Source organism: Podarcis erhardii, assembly GCF_964252035.2.
Source record: "Podarcis erhardii genome assembly, chromosome: 16".
Classification (NCBI taxonomy): Eukaryota; Metazoa; Chordata; class Lepidosauria; order Squamata; family Lacertidae; genus Podarcis; species Podarcis erhardii.
The window spans coordinates 12670050-12691324 of NC_138514.1; the positions used below are offsets into that span (position 1 = coordinate 12670050).

General features: G+C 46.0%; 1 protein-coding gene across 4 annotated transcripts in view; it reads right to left on the reverse strand.

Moving 5' to 3' along the window:
* The window catches only part of KIRREL3 (kirre like nephrin family adhesion molecule 3), a 747957-nt gene that overhangs the window by 144233 nt on the left and 582449 nt on the right, over positions 1 to 21275 (reverse strand). For all 4 annotated transcript variants that reach the window (XM_081844377.1, XM_081844375.1, XM_081844378.1 and 1 more), the window contains one exon: positions 4694 to 4799. In XM_081844377.1, coding sequence (XP_081700503.1) covers positions 4694 to 4799 — 106 coding nt within the window. The remainder of the gene's footprint in view (positions 1 to 4693; positions 4800 to 21275) is intronic.

Here is a 21275-nt window from a genome sequence, read left to right on the forward strand (position 1 = left end):
GGCTTCAGGCCTGGTTTTGGCACTGAAATAGCCTTGCTTGCCCTCTTTGTCAAAGAGGTGGGGGGACTGCGACTCTGTTGGTTTTCCTTGATATCTCAGTGGCTATGATATATCATAGACTATGGCATCCTTCTGCAAAAACTCAGTGGGATGGCAGTTGAAGGCACTGTATTACAGTTGTGAGTAGAACATCTGCAGGTTTATCACCAGCAAGTGGAATTAGAAGACTGTTGCTGAGCCCAGTGGGTTTTGAGTTGTGGGGTCCCAAAAGGTCCATTCTGTCTCCTATGATATTCAACATCCATATGAAACTGTTGGGAGCTGTCAACTGGGGATTTGGAGCATGGTGCCATCAGCACCATCACACAGCTCTATCACTCCATTCCACCAGCATCAGGAAAGGCTGTGAAGATGTTAGATCAGTGTCTGGAAGCAATGAAGGGCTGGGTGTGGGCTAATAAAATGAGGCCAAATCCTAATTAGATGGAGGTGCTTTAGGGAGGTAGTTGCCTTACTCTGTGATTAAGGTGCTGGACCTGTTTGAGAAGAGGTTGCACTACCTCTGAAGTAAAAGGTCTGTACTTTGGGAGTATTCCTAGATTCCAACTTGTCAATGGAGTCTCAGGTGGCTTCTGTAGCCAGCTGTGCTTATGCCCATCTTTGCTACTGCTATTTCTGGACAGGAATAGCCTGGCCTTAGCTGTCTTCCCGCTTAGCTGACCTCCTGCTTTGACTTCAGATGCCTTAAATATACTTTATTTTATATTAAATTGTATTGTTTAAACATTTTGATGTTTGATGTCCTGTACTCCTTTGGGAGAAAGGATGGGATGCAGATTTTACAAACAAATAAATAAAATGCATTTAGCTTTGCAATTATTTTGTAGCCGCCAAAAAACTCTGAGGCCACCCCTATGCTGCAGCTATACCACAGCAATCTGAACCCTCTGCCTTTTCTGCCATATCTCTACCAACTCTATAGCCCATTCTCTCCATTTCATCTGTCACTGGAAGTTCTTCTGAATTGTTCTTCCATTTATCTTTAATACTGTGGCTGGTAATGAGTACCAGAAGTCAAAGCATATGCTCTGTATTCAGAGGAACTCCAAAACTGAAAACCCAAGAGAAGGCTAGGCAACTGCTGCCCAGGATGGCTCTTTCCAAGAAAAGGTACATTATCCAGAAAACAGAGCCACTAAGACTGCTTCTAAAGAAAGATCTGCAAATGTTTTCAGGGAAACAAGACACTCTTTGAAGTTCTGATCACCCTCTGACTTCTTAATTTATAAATGTAGATTCTCAGGCTGCATGCAACATTTTATTTCAGAATCAATGGAGACAGAGTACTTGTCTTTCCTACATAGTCCAAACACAGTCTAGATGTATTGCATATTTTATTGCTTCTTGAGAAATTGCTTTCATTCCAAAAATAAAAGCTCATTGCAGATTAATTCTTCATGACCCCCACAGTGTGTCCATATGAAAACAGATGTAGGCGGTCCCAGTAATGAGGTATGTGTGCATCCACACTTACCCTATTACATTGTGGGTGGGTGCAAACCAAAACACCATCACCACTTCCTTCTTCATTCGCCTGGGAAGGAGGAAAAGGCATGGAGGACCTAATCAAGGGGAAGGTTTTCAGACATGTGTTGAATAACCATGTCCACCTTTGCAGACAGCAAACTCTAGAATTAATCTAATTGAAAGCATCATGTTGAGGATAGGCATGAACAATTCTGGATTGAGAAAAACTACGTTTTTGTGCTACAAATGAGCTAGCGTGCATGCAGACTGTGAATCATAGATCTGGGCGATTGGGTGGCAAATGTTGGAGCAACAGTGTTTGGCGGCTAGGAATAGCAACTGCTGTCTGATAGAGACAGCTTGTCTGCTTTCTAAAGCCCATGATGCTATGGCTGCTGCCAGTTAGGATGGAGAAATGTGTGAAACCACAGCAGTTCCTCCTTACCTTAGCAGCACAGGGCCTGGCAAACCGTAAGGCAGTCTCCTGTCTACGCTTCTGCTGGAGTGTGGTGGAAGGAAATCTTCTCCTTTCCACAAGACTGCAAAGCATGCAGACAAACTGGATATTTATTTGCAGATTTGGCCCAATGTTCAGAGAGGAACAAGCACATCCCTCGCTACATAGAAGGCCACCTCCACTGGCCCCCATCTGTACACATGAAGATGGATGGTCCAAATGATATCTACACAGATACAGTTCAATAAGCATAGGTCAAAATCACATGGTTGGTCCCCTGATTGAATTAGAAAGTCAACCATGTGATTTTTTGCCAAAGGCTGCCCTTACAGATATGGGTAGAGCTCGAGTACCAGGTGAGCACCAGGGGAAAGTTTGCTGCTCTGTACGCATTGGGGCTAGATCAGGGGAGGTGGGTTGGCCCGGGCAGAGGGTGGCACAGATAGCACATGCTCCTTGTAGCACGCAAACCAACTCTTTATACTAAGCTCTTGCAAACCTGTAAACGTGGGACTCCCAGGCTGACGATAGCACCTAACAGCCTCTGAGAAAGAGTGCCAGCCGCCATGCAATTGTTAGAAGCAAGACTAAAAGTTGTAATCAAATGAAGCTAATGAAGTTGTCTATTTCGGAATGTAAAAGATTATGCAGGAAACATGTAATAAAGCGAACCTCTCCATAACAGAATGCTCATTCGGCGTTTGTGTTCTGCTAGTGGCGTCCCTGAGCAGATGGTTCCGCTAGCTCACTGCCAGCGCTCTCTAAACAGCCGCCACATGCTGGATTGGGAAGGAGCCCCCGCGCATGTAACAGTGGCAGCTTCAACAAAATGCACAGACGGCTGCAATGCTGAGACAATTGGAGCCCATTACTATATAACAACATTATCAGCACAAAGGGTTTTCACTACAGCTTTTGGTGGGCCTATCGCTGGCTTCATCTGCTCAGCCTGAGGATAAAACTGAGAAGTTTGTGGAGGCCTGCTGCATTCTGGGTAGAGGGCAGCAGTGATTCCACACCCCTGAATCTGCACTGCAGTGAAGAAGAATGAAAGGGCTGTAATTTGGTTCAAAAGCCCTCAGTACTGCCTTGGTAAAAACAGTAATGAAGCCAATGGATGCTAACAATGGCAGTGCTAGCCAACAGAGCATCTCCATGTTGGTTCTCAGATGTTCCAGAGAAACAATGAAAGGAACTGCAAGGACTAGAACCAGGAATCCAACCACACTTCCTGCACTGCTGCCTCATGTGGCTGCTGGAACCACTGCTAAGGTTGATAGAAGGGTTGGGCCATTTGGGCCAAGCCACACCCAAGTTCCCTGCACTTGGTATCATATATGACAACAAATGTGGAGCAGGTAAAAAAGCAGCTGGGTCAAAGTAGGTTTGCAGACATCACCAATCAGCTGGTGGGTGGTGCCTGCAATGCTCTGGGCACAGCTCTTTGTGGGCACCAGCAATCAACTGATTTTTGGGCTTGTAAAGTCCTCAACAGCCCCCATAATTAGCCCATTGCAGAGGCTTGCATAGCTCCATGTACAAAGGCCCCATGCCCTAATTATCAGCTTACTGTCAAACATGGCCCATAGAGGGGTGTGGGAAATAAAGCTCTGGCCCACTGGCTAGATCTAGTTCCTTAACTCTGCACTACAGGCTGCAGCATTCTCTAGGCCAGCCTTTCTCAACCATGGGTCCCCAGATATTGTTGGACTACAACTCCCATCATCCTTAGTTGGCAGCACCAGTGGCTGGGGATGATGGGAGCTGTAGTCCAACATCATCTGGGGGACCCATAATTGAGAAATACTACTCTAGGTTGTAAAGGGTTCCTGGGCTTTGGCATGGCTCTCGCTATCCAGTCTCGGTGTTGGCAAACTCTCACAGGCTTCCTGTTCAGGCTGATTTGCAATGCAAATCTCTCTCTCTCTCTCTCTCTCTCTCTCTCTCTCTCTCTCCCCACACAAATAATAAAACAATAAAAGTACATAAAGAGCACAGCAGATAAAATACACAACATTAAAATCTATTTAAAAGCGACAGGTAAAAATAACATCAGCAGGCAAAAACTTGCTGGAATAAAAATGTTTTTTGCCAGCTGGCAAAAAGACAACCAGAGAATATGCCATCCATGCTTCAAGGATTAAAGTCTTCCACAATATCAGGGTAGCTACTGAAAGGCCATGCCTCTTATCATCAGTGGTGCCTATACCATTGGTGAGACACAGTCAAGAACCCCAACTTCTGATCTCAGGGAGTGACTGGTACAATATTCTTACTGCTTTTCTGGAACATTTGAAGCAGCTCTAAGACAGGTTACTCCCTGACACACGCACCCAAATTCGTTTTTGGAACCAGCCATGGCATCCTGTTTCCCCACCAACTCATCACACTCCATGCCTTACATTTGTAACGCAGGAACTGCAGCACTTGCATGTTGAATCTGCAATTTAGGACAGATGTTCCAAGTATGCAATGATTGAGCTGGCTCTGGTTACTAATCATTTCAGCTGTGAGCAAAAGCAGTGACAATTTATTTATTATTATTTATATATTAAATTTAGATACCACTGTTAACCTGAAGATCTCAGGGTCATTCATAAGATTAAAAATACAGAATAAGAGAACAAGATAAATGGTTAAAAGAAAAACAAAGCAAAACAATAACCCTGGCTCCCAAGCAGTTCTGTGACACATTCCAGATTATCTTACCTGTACTGGATAACAGCAGGGTTGGCCTTAGCAGAGCAGTGAAACTTTACGGTGTTGTCTTCAAGGACAGGCTGAGGTTCAACTGACAGATTGACGAGAGGTGGATCTGTAAAGAGACAACAGCCAATCTATTAGCTATCACACCTTTGTGTGAGGAACTGTATCTTTCTGCAGTATTGCTTCCCCATTTTGTCCGGCTGCTGTGATGGATGATTGTGTACTAACTAACCAGCATACCTGTTTGACCTTAGAGTGCCAGAAGTCTTGTGTCCCCAAAGTGAAATCCCTTTTTGTGAGCGAATGATGGCTTTAAGAGCAGAGCAAGTCTGGGAGCAATTATTTCTTGTTCTGCAATTTCTTTTCTGAGTGACTTTGTGAAGGTCACTTTGCTGCTATGTGTGCCTGCCTCTTTATAGGCCTGCGAACACAAAAGATTTGTTGATCCAAACAGTTAACGCAGTGGACCAAAGATTGTAACACATTCTAGATACTATGTAAGAGCTAATCTTTCACATACTGTATCTAGGATTGGGGGAGAATTTTGAGTTAGTTCACATTTAAAAGTGAACCTACTTATTCTGCATTTTCTGAAACCATACACATACCAAAAGACAGTCATCCTTTGAGCCTATGATTTGAAATTTGCAGTCTTCCAAATTTTGCAATGCAGTTCTCTAGTCAAGTAATGGGTGCACAAATGCACAGTAGATCAGGGTGTGTTCATAAAAATGCATATATTAGTGAAAACAACATACAAGAAAGCATTATGTTAGGGGAAGTTGTCTTGCAAAATGTGTAGAACTGCGTACAAAAATGGGCATATTAGGAGAGATTCACACTAAAATGTTGGTGAATTTTCATGAGGAATGTAGTCTGTGGTATAGTGGTATAGTCCAGGTACAGTTTTACCACCTCTCTTGCACCACTAGGCAGTGGTGGCTGGTGCCCACTGAGACTGGTGGGGTGGGAAGCAGGGAGACCAACAGTAGGGGGAGCCAGAGCCAAATGACTAGTGGAGCCAACTGATTCTTGTTTCATTGCCTGTTAAGTTCTACAAAGGAAACATGGAGACTAAGGAGGAGGACGAAGAACCTCCTAGACTGGTTGTAAGTTATAAGGCTGGCAGGTGGGGTCTGGCTGAGGGCAGACTGAGGGTGATGGGGCAGGGCCCAACTAGCCCAGTGTCCTCTTTTCCATTAAGGCCATACACATGGGAAGCCCACAAGCAGGACATGAATGCAACAGTGCTCTCCCACTCATGATCTCCAGCAACTGGTACTCAAGAGCACGCTGCCTCTGATCCTGGTGGTATTAACAGCCATCATAATCAGCAGCCATTGATAATATTACACACGCTGACAGTCACATTTAGTCCTTTGCTATGGAGTATTCCTTGTGTCAGAAAGCAATAACTGATTTGTCAGCAGATGGGCATTGTTTAAAGGTAAGATGCCTTCAACAGCTTCCACGGGGTTTCCTTAATTTGTGAATCAGTTAACAATTGTTTCAGTTTATGTATCGCCCTTCAGCCATTCTGGCCAGTTGTTGCAGGGGGAACAAACCAGGCTGCTGATGAAAAGGGAGTTAATTCCTGTGTGGCAAATTAAGTTGTCACACAGAAAATTTGAAACAGGAGGCTCTTGTCATCTCGCAGATCTGTTCCCTCTCTGCTGTCTGAGCCAGATTGGCTCAATTTCCCAATTGTGTTCTGGCTGACACAATTGCTGGAGGCGGATGATCCATTATGCTCCACTTGGCACCTCATACCAACTGAGATATAATCCATGTGCCCTGCTGGTGGGCAGGTCAGGAAGAATCTCTCTCTCTCTCTCTCTCTCTCTCTCTCTCTCTCACACACACACACACACACACACACACCACACAAAACCCAACATGTTTTCCAATCCAACATAGGAGCATAAGGATTGAAGACTGGTGTCACTCTGAAGATGACAACACCAACACGACTAAGCTGGGATCAGAGGAGGCCACTCCTGAGACTTGACCCTGGCAATATTTCTCATATATCTGGAGTTCCTTTCCTCTTTATTGTACGGACTCAGATATTAGTTTTTAGAATGTCAAATCTGTGGGCTATTAATAATCTTGAACTTGAGGCCGTTGCATCAAGGCAAGGAAAATAACCTCAATGTAAGCGTATAAGAAGAGCATTGCCAATGGCCCATCAAGTCCAGCATCATGCTTTCAGAATGGTCAACTAGATAGCTGTGGGAAGCCTGCAGTCAGGATGAGTGCAAGAAAAAGCTGTGGAACATGCAAGTGGCCAGGTTGAATCTAAAGCAGAGCTCTCCAAACTTTTCATGTTGGTGACACACTTTTTAGACATGCATCATTCCACAACAGAGTAATTCAGTTTCACTAGCAAACTGGAAGTTAAACTAACCCATTTCCAGCCCAGGGAGGAGTGAGGGAGCATTTGTATGACACTGCAGCCAACACACTATTGTGTCACAACACACAGTTCGGAAAGCTCTGATCTAGAGGATTGAGAAGGGTATTGGAGGAGAAGGTTGGACCACTGAGGATCAATGAAACCCACGGTATAAGGGGTGGGAAACCTGTAGCCCTCCAGATATTGTTGGACTGCAATGGCTAGTGATGATAATAGAATCACAGAATCATAGAATTGTAGAGTTGGAAATGACCACAAGAATCATCTAGTCCAACCCTCTGCAATGCAGGGCACAGACCCACAGCCCTGAGATTAAGAGTCTCATGCTCTACCGACTGAGCTATCAGGAGGACAAAACTTAGTGCAGGAACAACTGTAATTTGGAGTGACACAGGTTCTTCACCCCTACACTATGGACAGGAAAACATCAGACTATAGGCACTTTATTGAGTTCTCCAATCCAGGGACTTAATATTCTCAGCCTATCAATGGTTATGATAGTATTTTGGGGGGTGCGTGTCTCCTACTGGGAATGAAGAAGGTTCAGTGCCATGGTTCACCAGGTTCTGAGGTCCTTTTCCCAATTCTGCATATTTATTCACTCTGATAACCCTGTCATAATCTGCACTGGTGGAATGAACCCTACTGACATAAAGAAAAATGCCAGTATGTGCTGTGATTACAGGATGCTGGGGTGAAAAGTAGGCAGTTCAAGGTCGCTTCACCAAGGTGATTGTTTATGGGCAGATTTCAGGTGAACATATATCCCTTGTACCAGAGTTGTAGGAAGCCCAGGTGGTACCCGGTGCAAAAAAATTTTTGTCACCCCCTTCCTACGCCTCTACACCCCCACCTCTGTGACTCCTAAGTACCCCGAGCCGTTGGGGGAAGTGGGTGTGAGCTATGCCACTTTGCTGGGGCTCTGGCAAAGCTGCGCAGGTCATCCTCTCGGGAGTCACAGCTCCCGTCCGTCCTCCTCCCTCCCTCCCTGGCTCGCTGTAAAGTGGCAATGCGGGAGCCGCTTAAGGTGAGCCAGGGAGGAGGGATCCCACCGCTGTCCGTATGGTGCTCCAGTGGCGCCAGTGGCAAACCACTATGTACAGTGCATGTGTGGCATTGCTATGCACAGTGCATGTGTGCAACACAGTGCATACTTTGTACATGGCGGTTTGCCACTGGCGCAGCCCGAGAGCCGTATGGATGGTGGTGGGATCCTCTGCTCATGGCTGCAGTGATGGTGGAAGGAATCCTCCGCTTGTGGCTGTAGCGGCGCCAGAGGCATCCCACCACCATCCGTATGGTGCTTGGGCAGTGCTGGCTGCAAACTGCTATGTACAGTGCATGTGCGGCGTCACTACATACAGTGCATGTGTGCGACACCGTGCATGCGTTGTATGTAGCTGTTTGCCGCTGGTTGTGCTGGTCCAGGGGGGAGGTTACCGTGGGGCGAGGTCCAGGACCTGAGTTGAGGGTTGGCAGACAGTCCTCCTCGGGCGAAGCGGGGTCCACAGCGAGAAGCCGGGCAAGGACAGGAACTCTGGGGGGACAGGACTGGATGCTGGCCAAAAACAGCTCTTCAACGATGTTGCTCCCACAACCTGGGACCGGGCTGACTGGCCTTTATCTTCTCTGAGGCCAGGGGCGGTCCCGGCCTCCAGGAGACCCGCCTCTCCTGGCCTTAAGGCGAGCACTCCTCCTGGGAGAAACCAGTTCCCTTCGCCTCTCTGCCCTGAGCCTCTGCAGTTCAGGAGAGGCTGAAGGGTTACTGGACCCAGGGGGAGACTCACCTGTAGGCACTGAGTCCTCAACCACCTCCGGAGCCAGAGTGGATTTACCTGGTGCCTGCTCCTGAGGATCCGGCACAGGTGCAGGTGCTTCAGAATCAAGGCCCTGCTCCAGTTCAGCCGGCCCTGGAGGCGGGGACTCCTGTGCAGGCTGGGATTCCTCTGGTTCAGCCTCTGAATTGGATTCCCAGGCCATCACACTGGTGCTGCTTGAATGCAGTATGGACCGTCACGGGATCCTCTGCTCGCAGCTGCTGATGGCTGCTCATGGCGCCGTGCCCGGGGTGGCAGGGCAAGCACCCCACGGGGTGCCTTCTTGTCACCCTCCCAGACGTGGAACCCGGGGTGCACCTCCCCCCCCGCCCCCACCTTGCAACACCACTGCCTTGTACCTTATGATCATTCAGTAACTTGTCTCTCAGTGTGAACTGCCTCTTTTGAAAAGTATTTTAGTATTTTAGGTGATGTGTAAGGAATCTTGAGGACTTTGCTTGTTCTGCATTTTAATGCAAACTGAATCAATTCACACACACTCAAACCACTGCACCGAATGGAGGATTCCATTGGGCATTTTGCACAATTTTGTGATGCAAGTGTCTGTTCAATAATAAGCAAGCTGCATTAAATACATGCAAATAGAGTATGGCTAAAATACATATACTTTTCTTGAATATGCAAATCATGCATTTTAAGTATATTTAAATGTAATTTTATCCATTTTTTTAAAAAAAAGCTGCTCAATACAGGAATGGAAGGGAATGGAATGAAATGAATGTGTGAAACAGAGCAGAATGGAAAAATACATACATGTTTATTTATTTACCACTTAATGCCAAAATAGATTTCTAAGTGGTTTACAAAGTGTAAAAAACAAAGTATGTAGCATACCACACACTTCTTATTTTGCTATATGCCATGATATTATTTCTTATATGAATAATGAGGGACACAGTGCCACCAGTATATGGCTAAGAATGTATAGCAGATGGAGTGTGTGTGTGTGTGTGTGTGTGTGTGTGTGTGTTTTACATGGAATATTTGTACAAGCTAATGCTTTATTATCCCTTTGGAGGTGCACTGTATGTTTGTAATTTTGTCCTTCCCAGCTGTGACGCTTTACGCTTTACATTTTTTATTCTCTTTCTTTTTGTTATTTTTTGTTATTTTTTATTTTTAATAATATCTTTTTTTCTTTTTTTCTTTTTTCCTTTTTTCTTTGTTGTTTTTTCTTTTTGTTATTTTTAATTAAACAAACAAACAAATCAATAAAACATTTTAAAACAAGCTACATTATACATATGAAAGTTCTGCCTCTAGCATTTGATATGTGTTACCTGCCTCACACATGCAAGTAATCTCTTGAAACTGATGGCATAATGAATATGCAGATGGAGAAATTGGCCCTCCTATTAACTACTGAAATCCTTAATTCCAGGTGTGTGGTGCAATTGTATGCATGCTTACCCAGAAGTCCTATTCTGTTCAATGGTGGTTTCTCCCAGAGAAGTGTGCATAGGTTTGTAGCCTGAGACTGCCTTACCCTAGCTTCAATTTCTGCAAACTAAGAATGCCAATTAACTTCCTCTGATTCCTCTAGGTCAGGCTTCCTCAATCACGGTCCTCCAGATGTTTTGAAACTACAATTCCCATCATCCCTGACCATTGGTCCTGCTAGCTAGGGATTATGGGAGTTGTAGGCCAAAAGCATCTGGAGAGCCGAAGTTGAGGAAGCCTGCTGTAGGTTTATCAAACCCATGCTCTCTAGATGTTTTGGACTACGACTTCCTTCATGGAAATGCTGGTTGGGGCTGCTGGGAGGAGAAAAAGAGTCCAACAACATCTGAATGGCATCAGCATGAGGAAATGCCTAAAGCACCCTGCATTTTAATGTGCATGTAACATTACACATGAAAATAGAGAGTGGCTATGAATCCTATTCAATGAAAAAAAAAATCACTGCTTCAAACTGCTCCCACCTAACACTGCAGTGCACAATGGTTTTGGGGGAGCACCTGCTAATTTGAAAAAAAAGGCATTTATTCTCACTCATCAGCCTCAAAACCCCTGCCAAGCTCTTATTGGTGTCATATTCCTTTCAGCTTTTAAGGCTCCAGCTTGCCTTTTTTCATTAAAAACAAAACAAAACAAAACAAAACAAAACAAAACAAAACAAAACAAAACAAAACAAAACAAAACAAAACAAAACAAAACAAAACAAAACAAAACAAAACAAAACAAAACAAAACAAAACAAAACAAAACAAAACAAAACAAAACAATACAATACAATACAATACAATACAATACCCTAACGTAATATAATGGCAAACATCTAAGTTACAAGGGAAAGGGAAGACAAAGTTAAAAGGGTAAGAAAGGAAAATAAGAAAGAAAAAAACCCACACCCTCTAATTCGTATGGATGGTTTGGCTTTCAGACAATGGAGCACTGCACAACATAGAACACTATGAGATCATTCCCATAAACCTGAGCCAGAATGGCCAGTGGTCAATGGTTATGAGACTGGAATCAAAACATACTTACCTGGCAGGGGAGATACCATGATCATATATTGAGGGAACCTAGGTTTGGAAGGCAGGCATAGGCTATGAGGCTGAGTCCCTGAGCTGAGATGGAGAAGTCCCCCAGCTCCCAACCCCCCTAAATGGTCCAGTAGGATACCATGGTCAATGGTATCAAAAGCCACTGAAAGATCAAGCAAAACTAGGAAACAGCTTTCACCTCTGTCCCTAGCCCACCGGAAATCATCCACAAGCATGACCATGGCGGTTTCACTCCCATGATGAGGCCTGAACCCTGACTGGAAGAAATCCAAATGGTCTGCTTCCTCCATGCATGCCTGGAGTTGTTCAGTGACCACCCGTTCAATTATCTTGGCCAAGAATGGAAGATTTGAGGCAGGGCGATAACTGGCTATGATGGCCAGGTCCAAAGATGGTTTTTAAAGAAGCGGTTTAATAACCACTTCTTTAAGTGGGTCTGGGGAGATTCCCTCACAGAGGGAAGCATTCATCACCTCATAAAGCCTATCCCTGCCTGGCTTGCTTTTATGAGCCAGGATGGGCAAGGATCAAGGAGAAAGGTGGTCGGTTTCACTCGTCCAAGCAGCCTGCCCACATATGAACCAACTTTCATTGAGGGGAACCTGTTTTTATTGCTGGGACTCAGCCCAAGTGCATGTGAAGTGAGAAGGAAGGTGGGAGCACCTGCACTGTTATCTCCTTCACCAATGAGTGATCACAATCAGCCTCTGCAGATTGGTGAAAAAGAGACAGACTAGACTTCTCCAACCTGTCACTCTCCAGCTGCTTTGGACTACAATTCCCATCAGTCTCAGCCAGCATGGCATTAGGTTGGGGAAGAACTGCGATCTAAGTTTTGTATCAGAGGGTACAAGTCCCAGGCAGTTTTGAGCCCCAGTACCTCTCCTTTTTAGAAATTCTGCACTAATTATGGTGCAGACTGATTTGCTAGGCTGTGCTAATGACTGCTCTTCTGTTTGCAAGAATGTCTGTAAGGGTTGTTTAGCAGAGAACAAGCACCCAATTCAACACTTCTACTGGCCAGATGGAAAAAGAACCTTTTCTGAATGGTCACCCATCCATCTGCTTCTTATGAATATTAATCAGATGATTGGCAGAGCCTTCAGCGCAGAATGGAGTCAGTCCCTAAAGTTAGTGTGGCTCCTTGGAACGTGGCTGTAGAGGGAGAACAAGAGAGAGATGGTGGTGGGAGGAGTCTGACCGCTTAGACTTTTGGAGCCCTTCACTCAAAAGATTGCAGATTATTCATGATCCACCTGTTCTTCTGCTGACAAATTATCAGCTCTTAACCAAGGGAGAAGGAGCCAGTAATTTCTGTTCATTTCTCCAGCAACTGGCCTTATGGTTACATCAGATCATTTGTGTATTGCTGAAATCAAAGCTGCCATAAGGGCAAGAAGGACTTTTGCAAAGCCTTGCTGAACAGAAGTGACAGTCAAGCTTCACAGCCCCATTTTGTCCTCACAATATCACCTCTGTTCAGTGTCTCCATTTTGTATGGAAATGTTCACTGGCAAGAGCAAACAAAGGAGAGCAGAGTACATTTGCAGGTTCCATTGACACCCTCTACTGATTTGAAAAAGAAAATGTCCCAGCAATATGTTCAGTAGTTTGGGAACTCTACGAAGTGCCAAGCCGAATCTTCTCTGCTTCCTAATGCAAGACAACACTGTACCACTTACCACTTATCAATTAGCAACTGAGTTATTGTGGCCAACCAGTTACCGTAGTTCCAAGTCCAACCACATACAGAAACCACCATCTAGTAAAAAACAACAACAATAATAATAATGCAGAGAACCATTCAAATTTATTGTCTTTTTGCTTATGCATGTGGAAACCTTCCTTTTAGTTGCCACCCTAGTCTTCGTAACCTTCTGCCTTTGTAATAACGTAAAAGGTCTTGGATAATTGAAACCAATACAGTGGTACCTCGGGTTAAGTACTTAATTCATTCCGGAGGTCCGTTCTTAACCTGTAACTGTTCTTAACCTGAAGCACCACTTTAGCTAATGGGGTCTCCCGCTGCCGCTGCGCTGCTGGAGCATGTTTTCTGTTCTCATCCTGAAGCAAAGTTCTTAACCCGAGGTACTATTTCGGGGCTAGCAGAGTCTGTAACCTGAAGCGTATGTAACCTGAAGCGTATGTAACCTGAGGTACCACTGTATTACTGGGAGATAAAGTCTGATTCTTGAAGCTCAGGTTTTGAGGACCTTGATGGACTTGAGGAATGCCTGTTGGTCTTGCGTTCTTTTGGATTCACCTTGATAATGAAGACCCTCAGTCTCTCTTCTTCTGATGTTTGTTCAGGCAGATCATAAGTCTAATTTCTTCTTTCTTGCTTTCCAGCACCCACTACTTCCCTTTTATCTCTCTCACTCGCTGTTGCTCTTGAATCACTGCCATGTCAGCTCTCCTTGTATCTCTCTCTCTTTCCCCTCCTTCTTGAGACAAGCCAATCAGCCCCAGCCAGCATGGCCAATGATCAGGGATAATGGGAGTTGGAGCCCCAAAACAGCTGAAGGGCTACAGATTCTCCACATCTCTGTAAGATGACTTTTGCAACCTCATTTTTGTCTGGTTACCATAAGAAGCTGCTTCAACTGAGTTAGACCCATAAACAAAAATATAACTCTGAGCAGATAACAGCAAATAAATCTCTATTTCCGTCTTTATCCACTTTTTAAGACCAAAAATGCTCAAAGTTTATTCCTTGAGGGGCGCCTTGGCCTGTTGATATGTCTGCTTTGGATCTCCTGCTTGTTTGCTTTCAAGTTCTTGTCTGCTGCATATTCTAGGAAATATTCTATGGCACACACTCAACTCACAGGAGGCACTGCCTGCTGGGCTTCCCTGTTGCCATCTGTGAACTAAGAGCATTCCCTAGAAATAGTCCAACACTCCCTGCGCCTACATGTGAATCACAAGAGGTCCCATCTGTACTGGCATGCTGCTGGCTTTTGAAAATGCATGTGTTTACACAGACATACCCTTGATCTCTTAACCCAAGTGTCCTGTTTTAATTGCTTTGTTGTTTTCATGATTTTGTTTTATTGCCTATGGTTTTTTAAAATGGGTGCTTTTTAATTATGGATGCTTATATTTCAATGTTTGGGTAACTGGTTGTTATACTTTGCAAACCTCTTAGAAGCCTGTCAGTCAGTCTTTCATAGAAGCTCATCCACAATGATTGATATCCTCTTTAAAGAACCACAAGGGTCTCTAGAGCGCAGTGTGGAAACCCATGTTTTTACATGGAGGAAGGAAGCTTCAGCTGGCAATGGTGGCGGTAGCGAAGCTCCGAAAGGAAGCTAGATAGGAGGGAGAGAATAAATAACTGGACAGTTGCAGGCAGTGTGGCTTGTGATAGGCCATCCTTTGTTGGCTACAACTTCATCAAAGCGGCTGGTACTTTACCAAGATTCCTTCTTTGTTGGGAGTGCAGCCACCTGCCTTTTGGCTGGGAAATTATGATGAGAAATTATAGGTATTTTCAATTTAGCCTAATCTCATTTTAAAATGCGCAATCCAAACAACAATAAAGGCAGACACAGGTTGGAATATAAATGAGCTGTGCTCCCATAACATCCCTGAGATATATAGCACACTCCTAATTCATTTGCAGGCATCTTGACACTTCCCCATTGTTAGACAACAACAGCTAATCACCTTCCTTTGTTAAATATGAATCACATTTCTCTTTAGTAGCTTCCCCATTGTTTGATAGTTTAGTAGCTGTGGTTAGGATGTACAGGAGAATCCTCTTTGTATACTGAAGGAGAGCAAGCACCCTCTTACTCTGAAAGTTGTTCATTTTTTAAAAAAAAAGTAAATTAACAATAAGAATGAATGAAAGCCTTTGAACTTTCCTTTGCAAATAGAATCATGATTTCTAATGATCTGGTAATGGCATGCCAAAGATTCCCCACCAGAAATAAAGTAACATTTACATAAGTGATCGTTCAACATAATGTAATTCCACTCGGTTGCAACTGATAATTCATGCCTGGCTTTTTGTAATTCATTTGAATTACCAAGTCTCCTTGGCTCATTTTCTTAGCTTGTGAAGAATGCACAACCTGAATGGCCGAATGTTATAAGCCACGAACAATTGTCTTCCAAAGTCCTAGTACTGAGAAACACTTTTTTTCCTTGGGAACTATGATTCATTCCTCCAACTGTTTTAAGAAGGTGAAAAAGCTATTTACCCTTACAGTGCAATCCCATATATGTAAACGCAGAATTAAGTACCATTGTATCCAATAGGACTTACTCCCAGGTAAGTGTGTCTAAGATTGTAGCCTTAGTGGTTCTGCGTGAGTCACGGTTCTGAACATGTCTCTTGATTGGGGGAAGACAGCCTTCTGTAAGAATGGGTGACTCCTGTGACTTTGTGCAAAGAGTGACTGGATTATCTAAGCACCTTCAGATTCAGATATGCAGAAAAAAATTGCACCCAACTTCAGGGCTGATTGGAAGAATGCAAGGCTACATTCATGAATCATGCAGAGATCCAGTAGACAACCTCCTCTTTTGATGTATGTATGTTATAGACTTAAAAATAAAATAAAACCCTGCCCTTCTAATGCATATGCATTACTCAGGGGAGATTACGGTGAGTAAAATAACAATTGGTGGAATTCAACTGTGCACTAAAGTGATCTGTAAGTGCAAGTATTTCTGCTGACCTGACAAAACGCCTTTCCTTCTCCTCCCCCATGCCCTGTTCTGTGGGTTCTCCAAACCTTCCAGAGCAGATTTGGGAAAGAGGTGAGAGTCACGTGGGGGGAAGAGTAAAGTGTCATTGGGTTAGCAGGACTCATTGTGCTAGCTTCTGCTTCTGCAACAACTTAGTTGAATCTGGCGCAGACTCATTAAAAAGCAGTGCTACCAGTACAAAGTATAACTGAGTCAGGCGCAGCGGCTAAAATGCAATTTTGAAATAAAATCATAATCTGTGTGTCATGGCCAAAGTCTGTTGAAATAATGTCTTCATTAGTTGGAAGAAGACAACCCAAGAGGAGGCAAGTTGTTCTACAGTATAGCCACTGAGAAGGCACTGTCTCTTGTCACCACCAACCATGCATGGAAACCTTAGGTGGGACACAGGGACAGGCCTTTTTCCTCTGAACTGGGTGGAAGTTGGTATGGGAGGAGGTGGTCTCTATAATTTCCTGGAACCAAGTCATTTAGGGCTTTAAAGGTCATCCACACATTGGACTTTGCCTGCAAATGAAGTGGCAATCAGCCCACCCTCACCAACATCCTTGCTCTTGCATTCTAGACCAGGGTTTTCCAAGCTTGGAGCTGTTTTTGGACTACAACTCCCAACATCCCTAGCTAGCAGGAACAGTGGTCAGGGATGATGGGAATTGTGGTCCAAAAGCTGCTGGAGACCCAAGTTTGGGAAACCCTGTTCTAGACCATCTGAAGTTTCAAAGATAACCCCACATAGAGCACATTTCTGCAATCCAGTCTTAATGTGACTGGCGGAGCAATCAAAACTACAGGATGCCAGCATAATTTATGCCATGGGGAAATTATCCAGGTGTAATTTGCCCCTATTCCAGAGTCTGTTCAGGAGCTGGCTGAGATAGCCTGAACCTGGCAGAGGGTCACATGACAGAACTGAATGGAGATTGGAATGCGGGCAAGTCTCCCCCACTACCTCATCATGCCCCAACCACACTCGCCACTCCCCTTTGGGGGACTTACCCCAGTGTTAGTTCAGCTGGCTTTGGCTGAGCTGGCTAAGTCCCAGCTGAGCAGGGATGAAAGACTTCAGTTTAGCCCAATATCCCTGTATTCCAAGCTTCCTCATACTAGCAGATCTTGGATTGGACTGCACTGTAATAATAATAATAAATAATAATAATAAATTTTATTTATATCCCAGCCGAAGCCGGGCTCAGGGCGGCTAACAACAATAAAACAGTACAAAAGTACAGCATAAACAACACTCTAAAATCATTCATTATAAAATTAATTAATTCAAGCCACTGGCAGCCATTGGGCCAGAGCTCCGCGAAGATTGCCGAGGGAGGGAGTCAGGCTGCGCCCTGACCAAAGGCCTGGTGGAACAACTCTGTCTTGCAGGCCCTGCGGAAAGATGTCAAGTCCCGCAGGGCCCTGGTCTCTTGTGACAGAGTGTTCCACCAGATCGGAGCCACAGCTGAAAAAGCCCTGGCTCTAGTTGAGGCCAGCCTAACTTCTCTGTGGCCTGGGACCTTCAAGATGTTTTTATTTGAAGACCGTAAGATTCTCTGTGGGGCATACCAGGAGAGGCGGTCCCGTAGGTACGAGGGTCCTAGGCTGTATAGGGCTTTAAAGGTTAAAACCAGCACTTTAAACCTGATCCTGTACTCCACCGGGAGCCAGTGCAGCTGGTATAGCACCGGGTGAATGTGATCTCGCAGCAAAGACCTCGTAAGGAGTCTCGCTGCAGCATTCTGCACCCGCTGGAGTTTCTGGGTCAGTCTCAAGGGCAGCCCCACGTAGAGCGAGTTACAATAATCCAGTCTGGAGGTGACCATCGCGTGGATCACAGTGGCTAGGTCAGGGTGAGAGAGGTAAGGAGCCAACTGCTTAGCTTGGCGGAGATGGAAAAATGCCGCCTTTGTTATAGCTGCAATCTGCACCTCCATGGAAAGGGAGGTGTCAAAGATTACACCCAAACTCTTAACGGACGGTGCTGGCACTAATTGCGCCCCTGCAAGAGATGGGAGTTGCCCCCCCCCAATCCCATATTGTCCCATCCCAGCCACAGGACTTCTGTCTTCAAAGGATTTAGCTTCAACCGGCTCCCACGTAACCATCCAGCCACAGCTTCCAAACATCTGGTCAGTGTGTCTGGGGCTGAGTCAGGATGGCCATCCATCAACAGATAGAGTTGGGTGTCATCGGCATACTGATGGCAACCCAGCCCAAAACTCCATACAAGCTGGGCGAGGGGGTGAATAAAGATGTTGAAAAGCATCGGGGAGAGTATCGCACCCTGAGGTACTCCACACACCAAGGAGTGGCGCGATGACAATTCCCCAAGCGCCACCCTCTGTCCCCAACCAGAGAGAAACGAGCGCAGCCATTGAAGGACTGTGCCCTGGATCCCCACATTTGCAAGGCTGTGGTCCAGAAGTTTGTGATCGACCATGTCGAAAGCTGCTGACAGATCTAAAAGAATCAGCAGCCCCGACCCGCCTCGATCCAGCTGTCTACGAAGATCATCTGTTAGGGCAACCAGAGCCGTCTCGGTCTCATGACCAGCGTGTAAGCCGGACTGGAATGGATCCAGAGCCGATGTTTCATCCAGAAACCCACCAAGCTGTTCAGCAACCGCTCTCTCAATCACCTTACCCAGGAACGGAAGATTCGAAACTGGGTGGTAATTGGATAGATCTAAAGGATCTAATGATGTTTTCTTTAAGAGCGGGCGCACCACTGCCTCCTTCATTTCCCCTGGGAATGTCCCCGTGCCAAGGGACAAATTGATGATATCCCCCAGGAGGGCCCGCACCTCGTCTGGACATGCTCTAATCAGCCAAGACGGGCACGGGTCGAGAGGACAGGTGGTGGGCTTTCCAGCTCGGAGGAGTCTGTCCACATCGGCTGGGGATATCCAGTCGAAGTGGTCCAATACTGGACCCAAGGACAGTCGAGGGGCCTCCAGTTCCTTTATTGTATCCAAATTGGCACGGAGGTCATGGCGGAGCGACAAGACCTTCTCCGCAAAAAAGCTCGCAAATGCCTCACAGCTGTGTGTCAAATTGTTACTTAAATTTGGCTGTCCCTCAAGGGGCTTGGCGGAATCTATCAGGGTCCATCAGCCTCTGCGGGCGAGCCCAAATCAGCTCGCCACCTAAGCAGGGTGGGGGTGGAAAGTCAATCCTGGCTTTCAGAGCGTAGTGATCAGACCATGGCACCTTCATCGAAGGAGACATGATCACATCTATACCTGCGCCAAAGATCAAATCCAGCGTGTGGCCTGCTTGATGTGTGGGGCCCGAAACAAACTGGGAGAGCCCTAGTGTCGCCATGGAAGACACTAGGTCCAGAGCCTGTGAGGAGGGAGTGGCATCAGCATGGATGTTGAAGTCCCCCAATACCAATAGGTTAGGGAACTCCAAGGCCCAGCTGGCCACCGCCTCCAATAGGCCTGACAGGGTGGCTGCTGGTGTGCTAGGTGGCCGGTACACCAGCCAGACAGCCAAGCTCTCCTCGGAGCCCCACACTAGGCCAACACATTCAATGCCGGGGATCGATGGCGATGGTAAAGCCCTGAAAGGACAATCTTCCCGGATTAATAATGCCACCCCTCCCCCCCGGCCCACAGTCCGCGACTGGTGGAGGACAGAGAAACCCGGGGGCGCCATCTCTCGTAAGGTAACTGTTGCCCCTTCGCACACCCAGGTCTCTGTCACACAAGCCAGGTCGACCCCCTGCGAGATAAAGAAATCTCACAGGGTGGCGGTTTTATTGCCTATAGACCTGGCATTGCACAGCACCAGTGACGGAGGTGAGTAATCCTTGCTCACCCTACCTTCGTCCCTCGGGATGAGGCGCAGATTGGAACGAGCATATCCATATCTCAATCCCCTTCGCCTATAACATCTGCCCCCACCGCCATACCTCTCTCGCCCCTCCACGGTAGCAATCCCAAGCCTCATAGTAGCCTCCATTGATGGCAATTAATGTTATTCTTTCGCAGCCTAACACAATAAAACCTTAAAACAATAAAAACAAAAAACAAAAACAATCCAGAAAACAATAAAACAATACAAATAAAAACTGCAAAAATTACAAATTCAAAATCTAACAAATCCCAAGCCCACCCAACATCCATCCCACCCCCACATATAAAAAATCTAAAGGGAAAGGAAAAATTTTAAAAACATGTTAAAAAGAACTCTGCACCCCTCCGGGTCCTCCTGCGCAGTAGCAGCATCAGTGGCAACAACCGTCCTTGTGAGGCCCCACCCTGGGCCAGATAGTAGGTGGCAGGAGCAGTCCTTGTGAGGCTTCAGGCCCCGCCCTGGGCCAGGTGGTAAGTGGCAGGAAGGAGCAGGGCCCTCAGGCACTCACACAGGGGAGTCCTCCTGGGCAGCAGAGCAGTCCTTTTGAGGCTTCAGGCCCCACCCTGGGCCAGATGGTAAGTGGCAAGAGCAGGGCCCTCAGGCACTCACACAGGAGAGTCCTCCTGGGCAGCAGAGCAGTCCTTTTGAGGCTTCAGGCCCTGCCCCAGGCCAGGTGGTAAGTGGCAGGAAGGAGCAGGGCCCTCAGGCACTCACACAGGAGTCCTCCTGGGTAGCAGAGCAGTCCTTTTGAGGCTTCAGGCCCCGCCCCAGGCGGGGTGGTAATGCGTAAAATACGCATTACCACAGCCAATCTGATTTCCTCTGCAATGGACAGAGCTGATATATCCACCCCACACTGGATGAGTTCTTTGGGCTCATAGGACACAAGCATTTACCGTATTTTTCGCTCTATAACACGCACCCGACCATAACACACACATAGTTTTTAGAGGAGGAAAACAAGAAAAAAATATTCTAAATGAAACAGTGGATGTATGATTTTTGTGGCTCATGCTGTGGCCACAGACATGTGATCTGACAGTGAGTTTGGAGTAGCCCAATGCAAAAATCCTGAGGATCCTTTGTAACCACGTTTTAAGTGGGGAGGGAAGGAAAAGCAATCAAGGGACAAGGAGCATGCGTGGGGTGGGTGGAGAAGGATGCTGCTAATAATGAAGAAGAGGGGTATAAGGGGAGAAGGCTCCTCTCCTCTCCCGCTTTGCTCCTTTAAAGCAAGCAGGCTCTGCTTCTC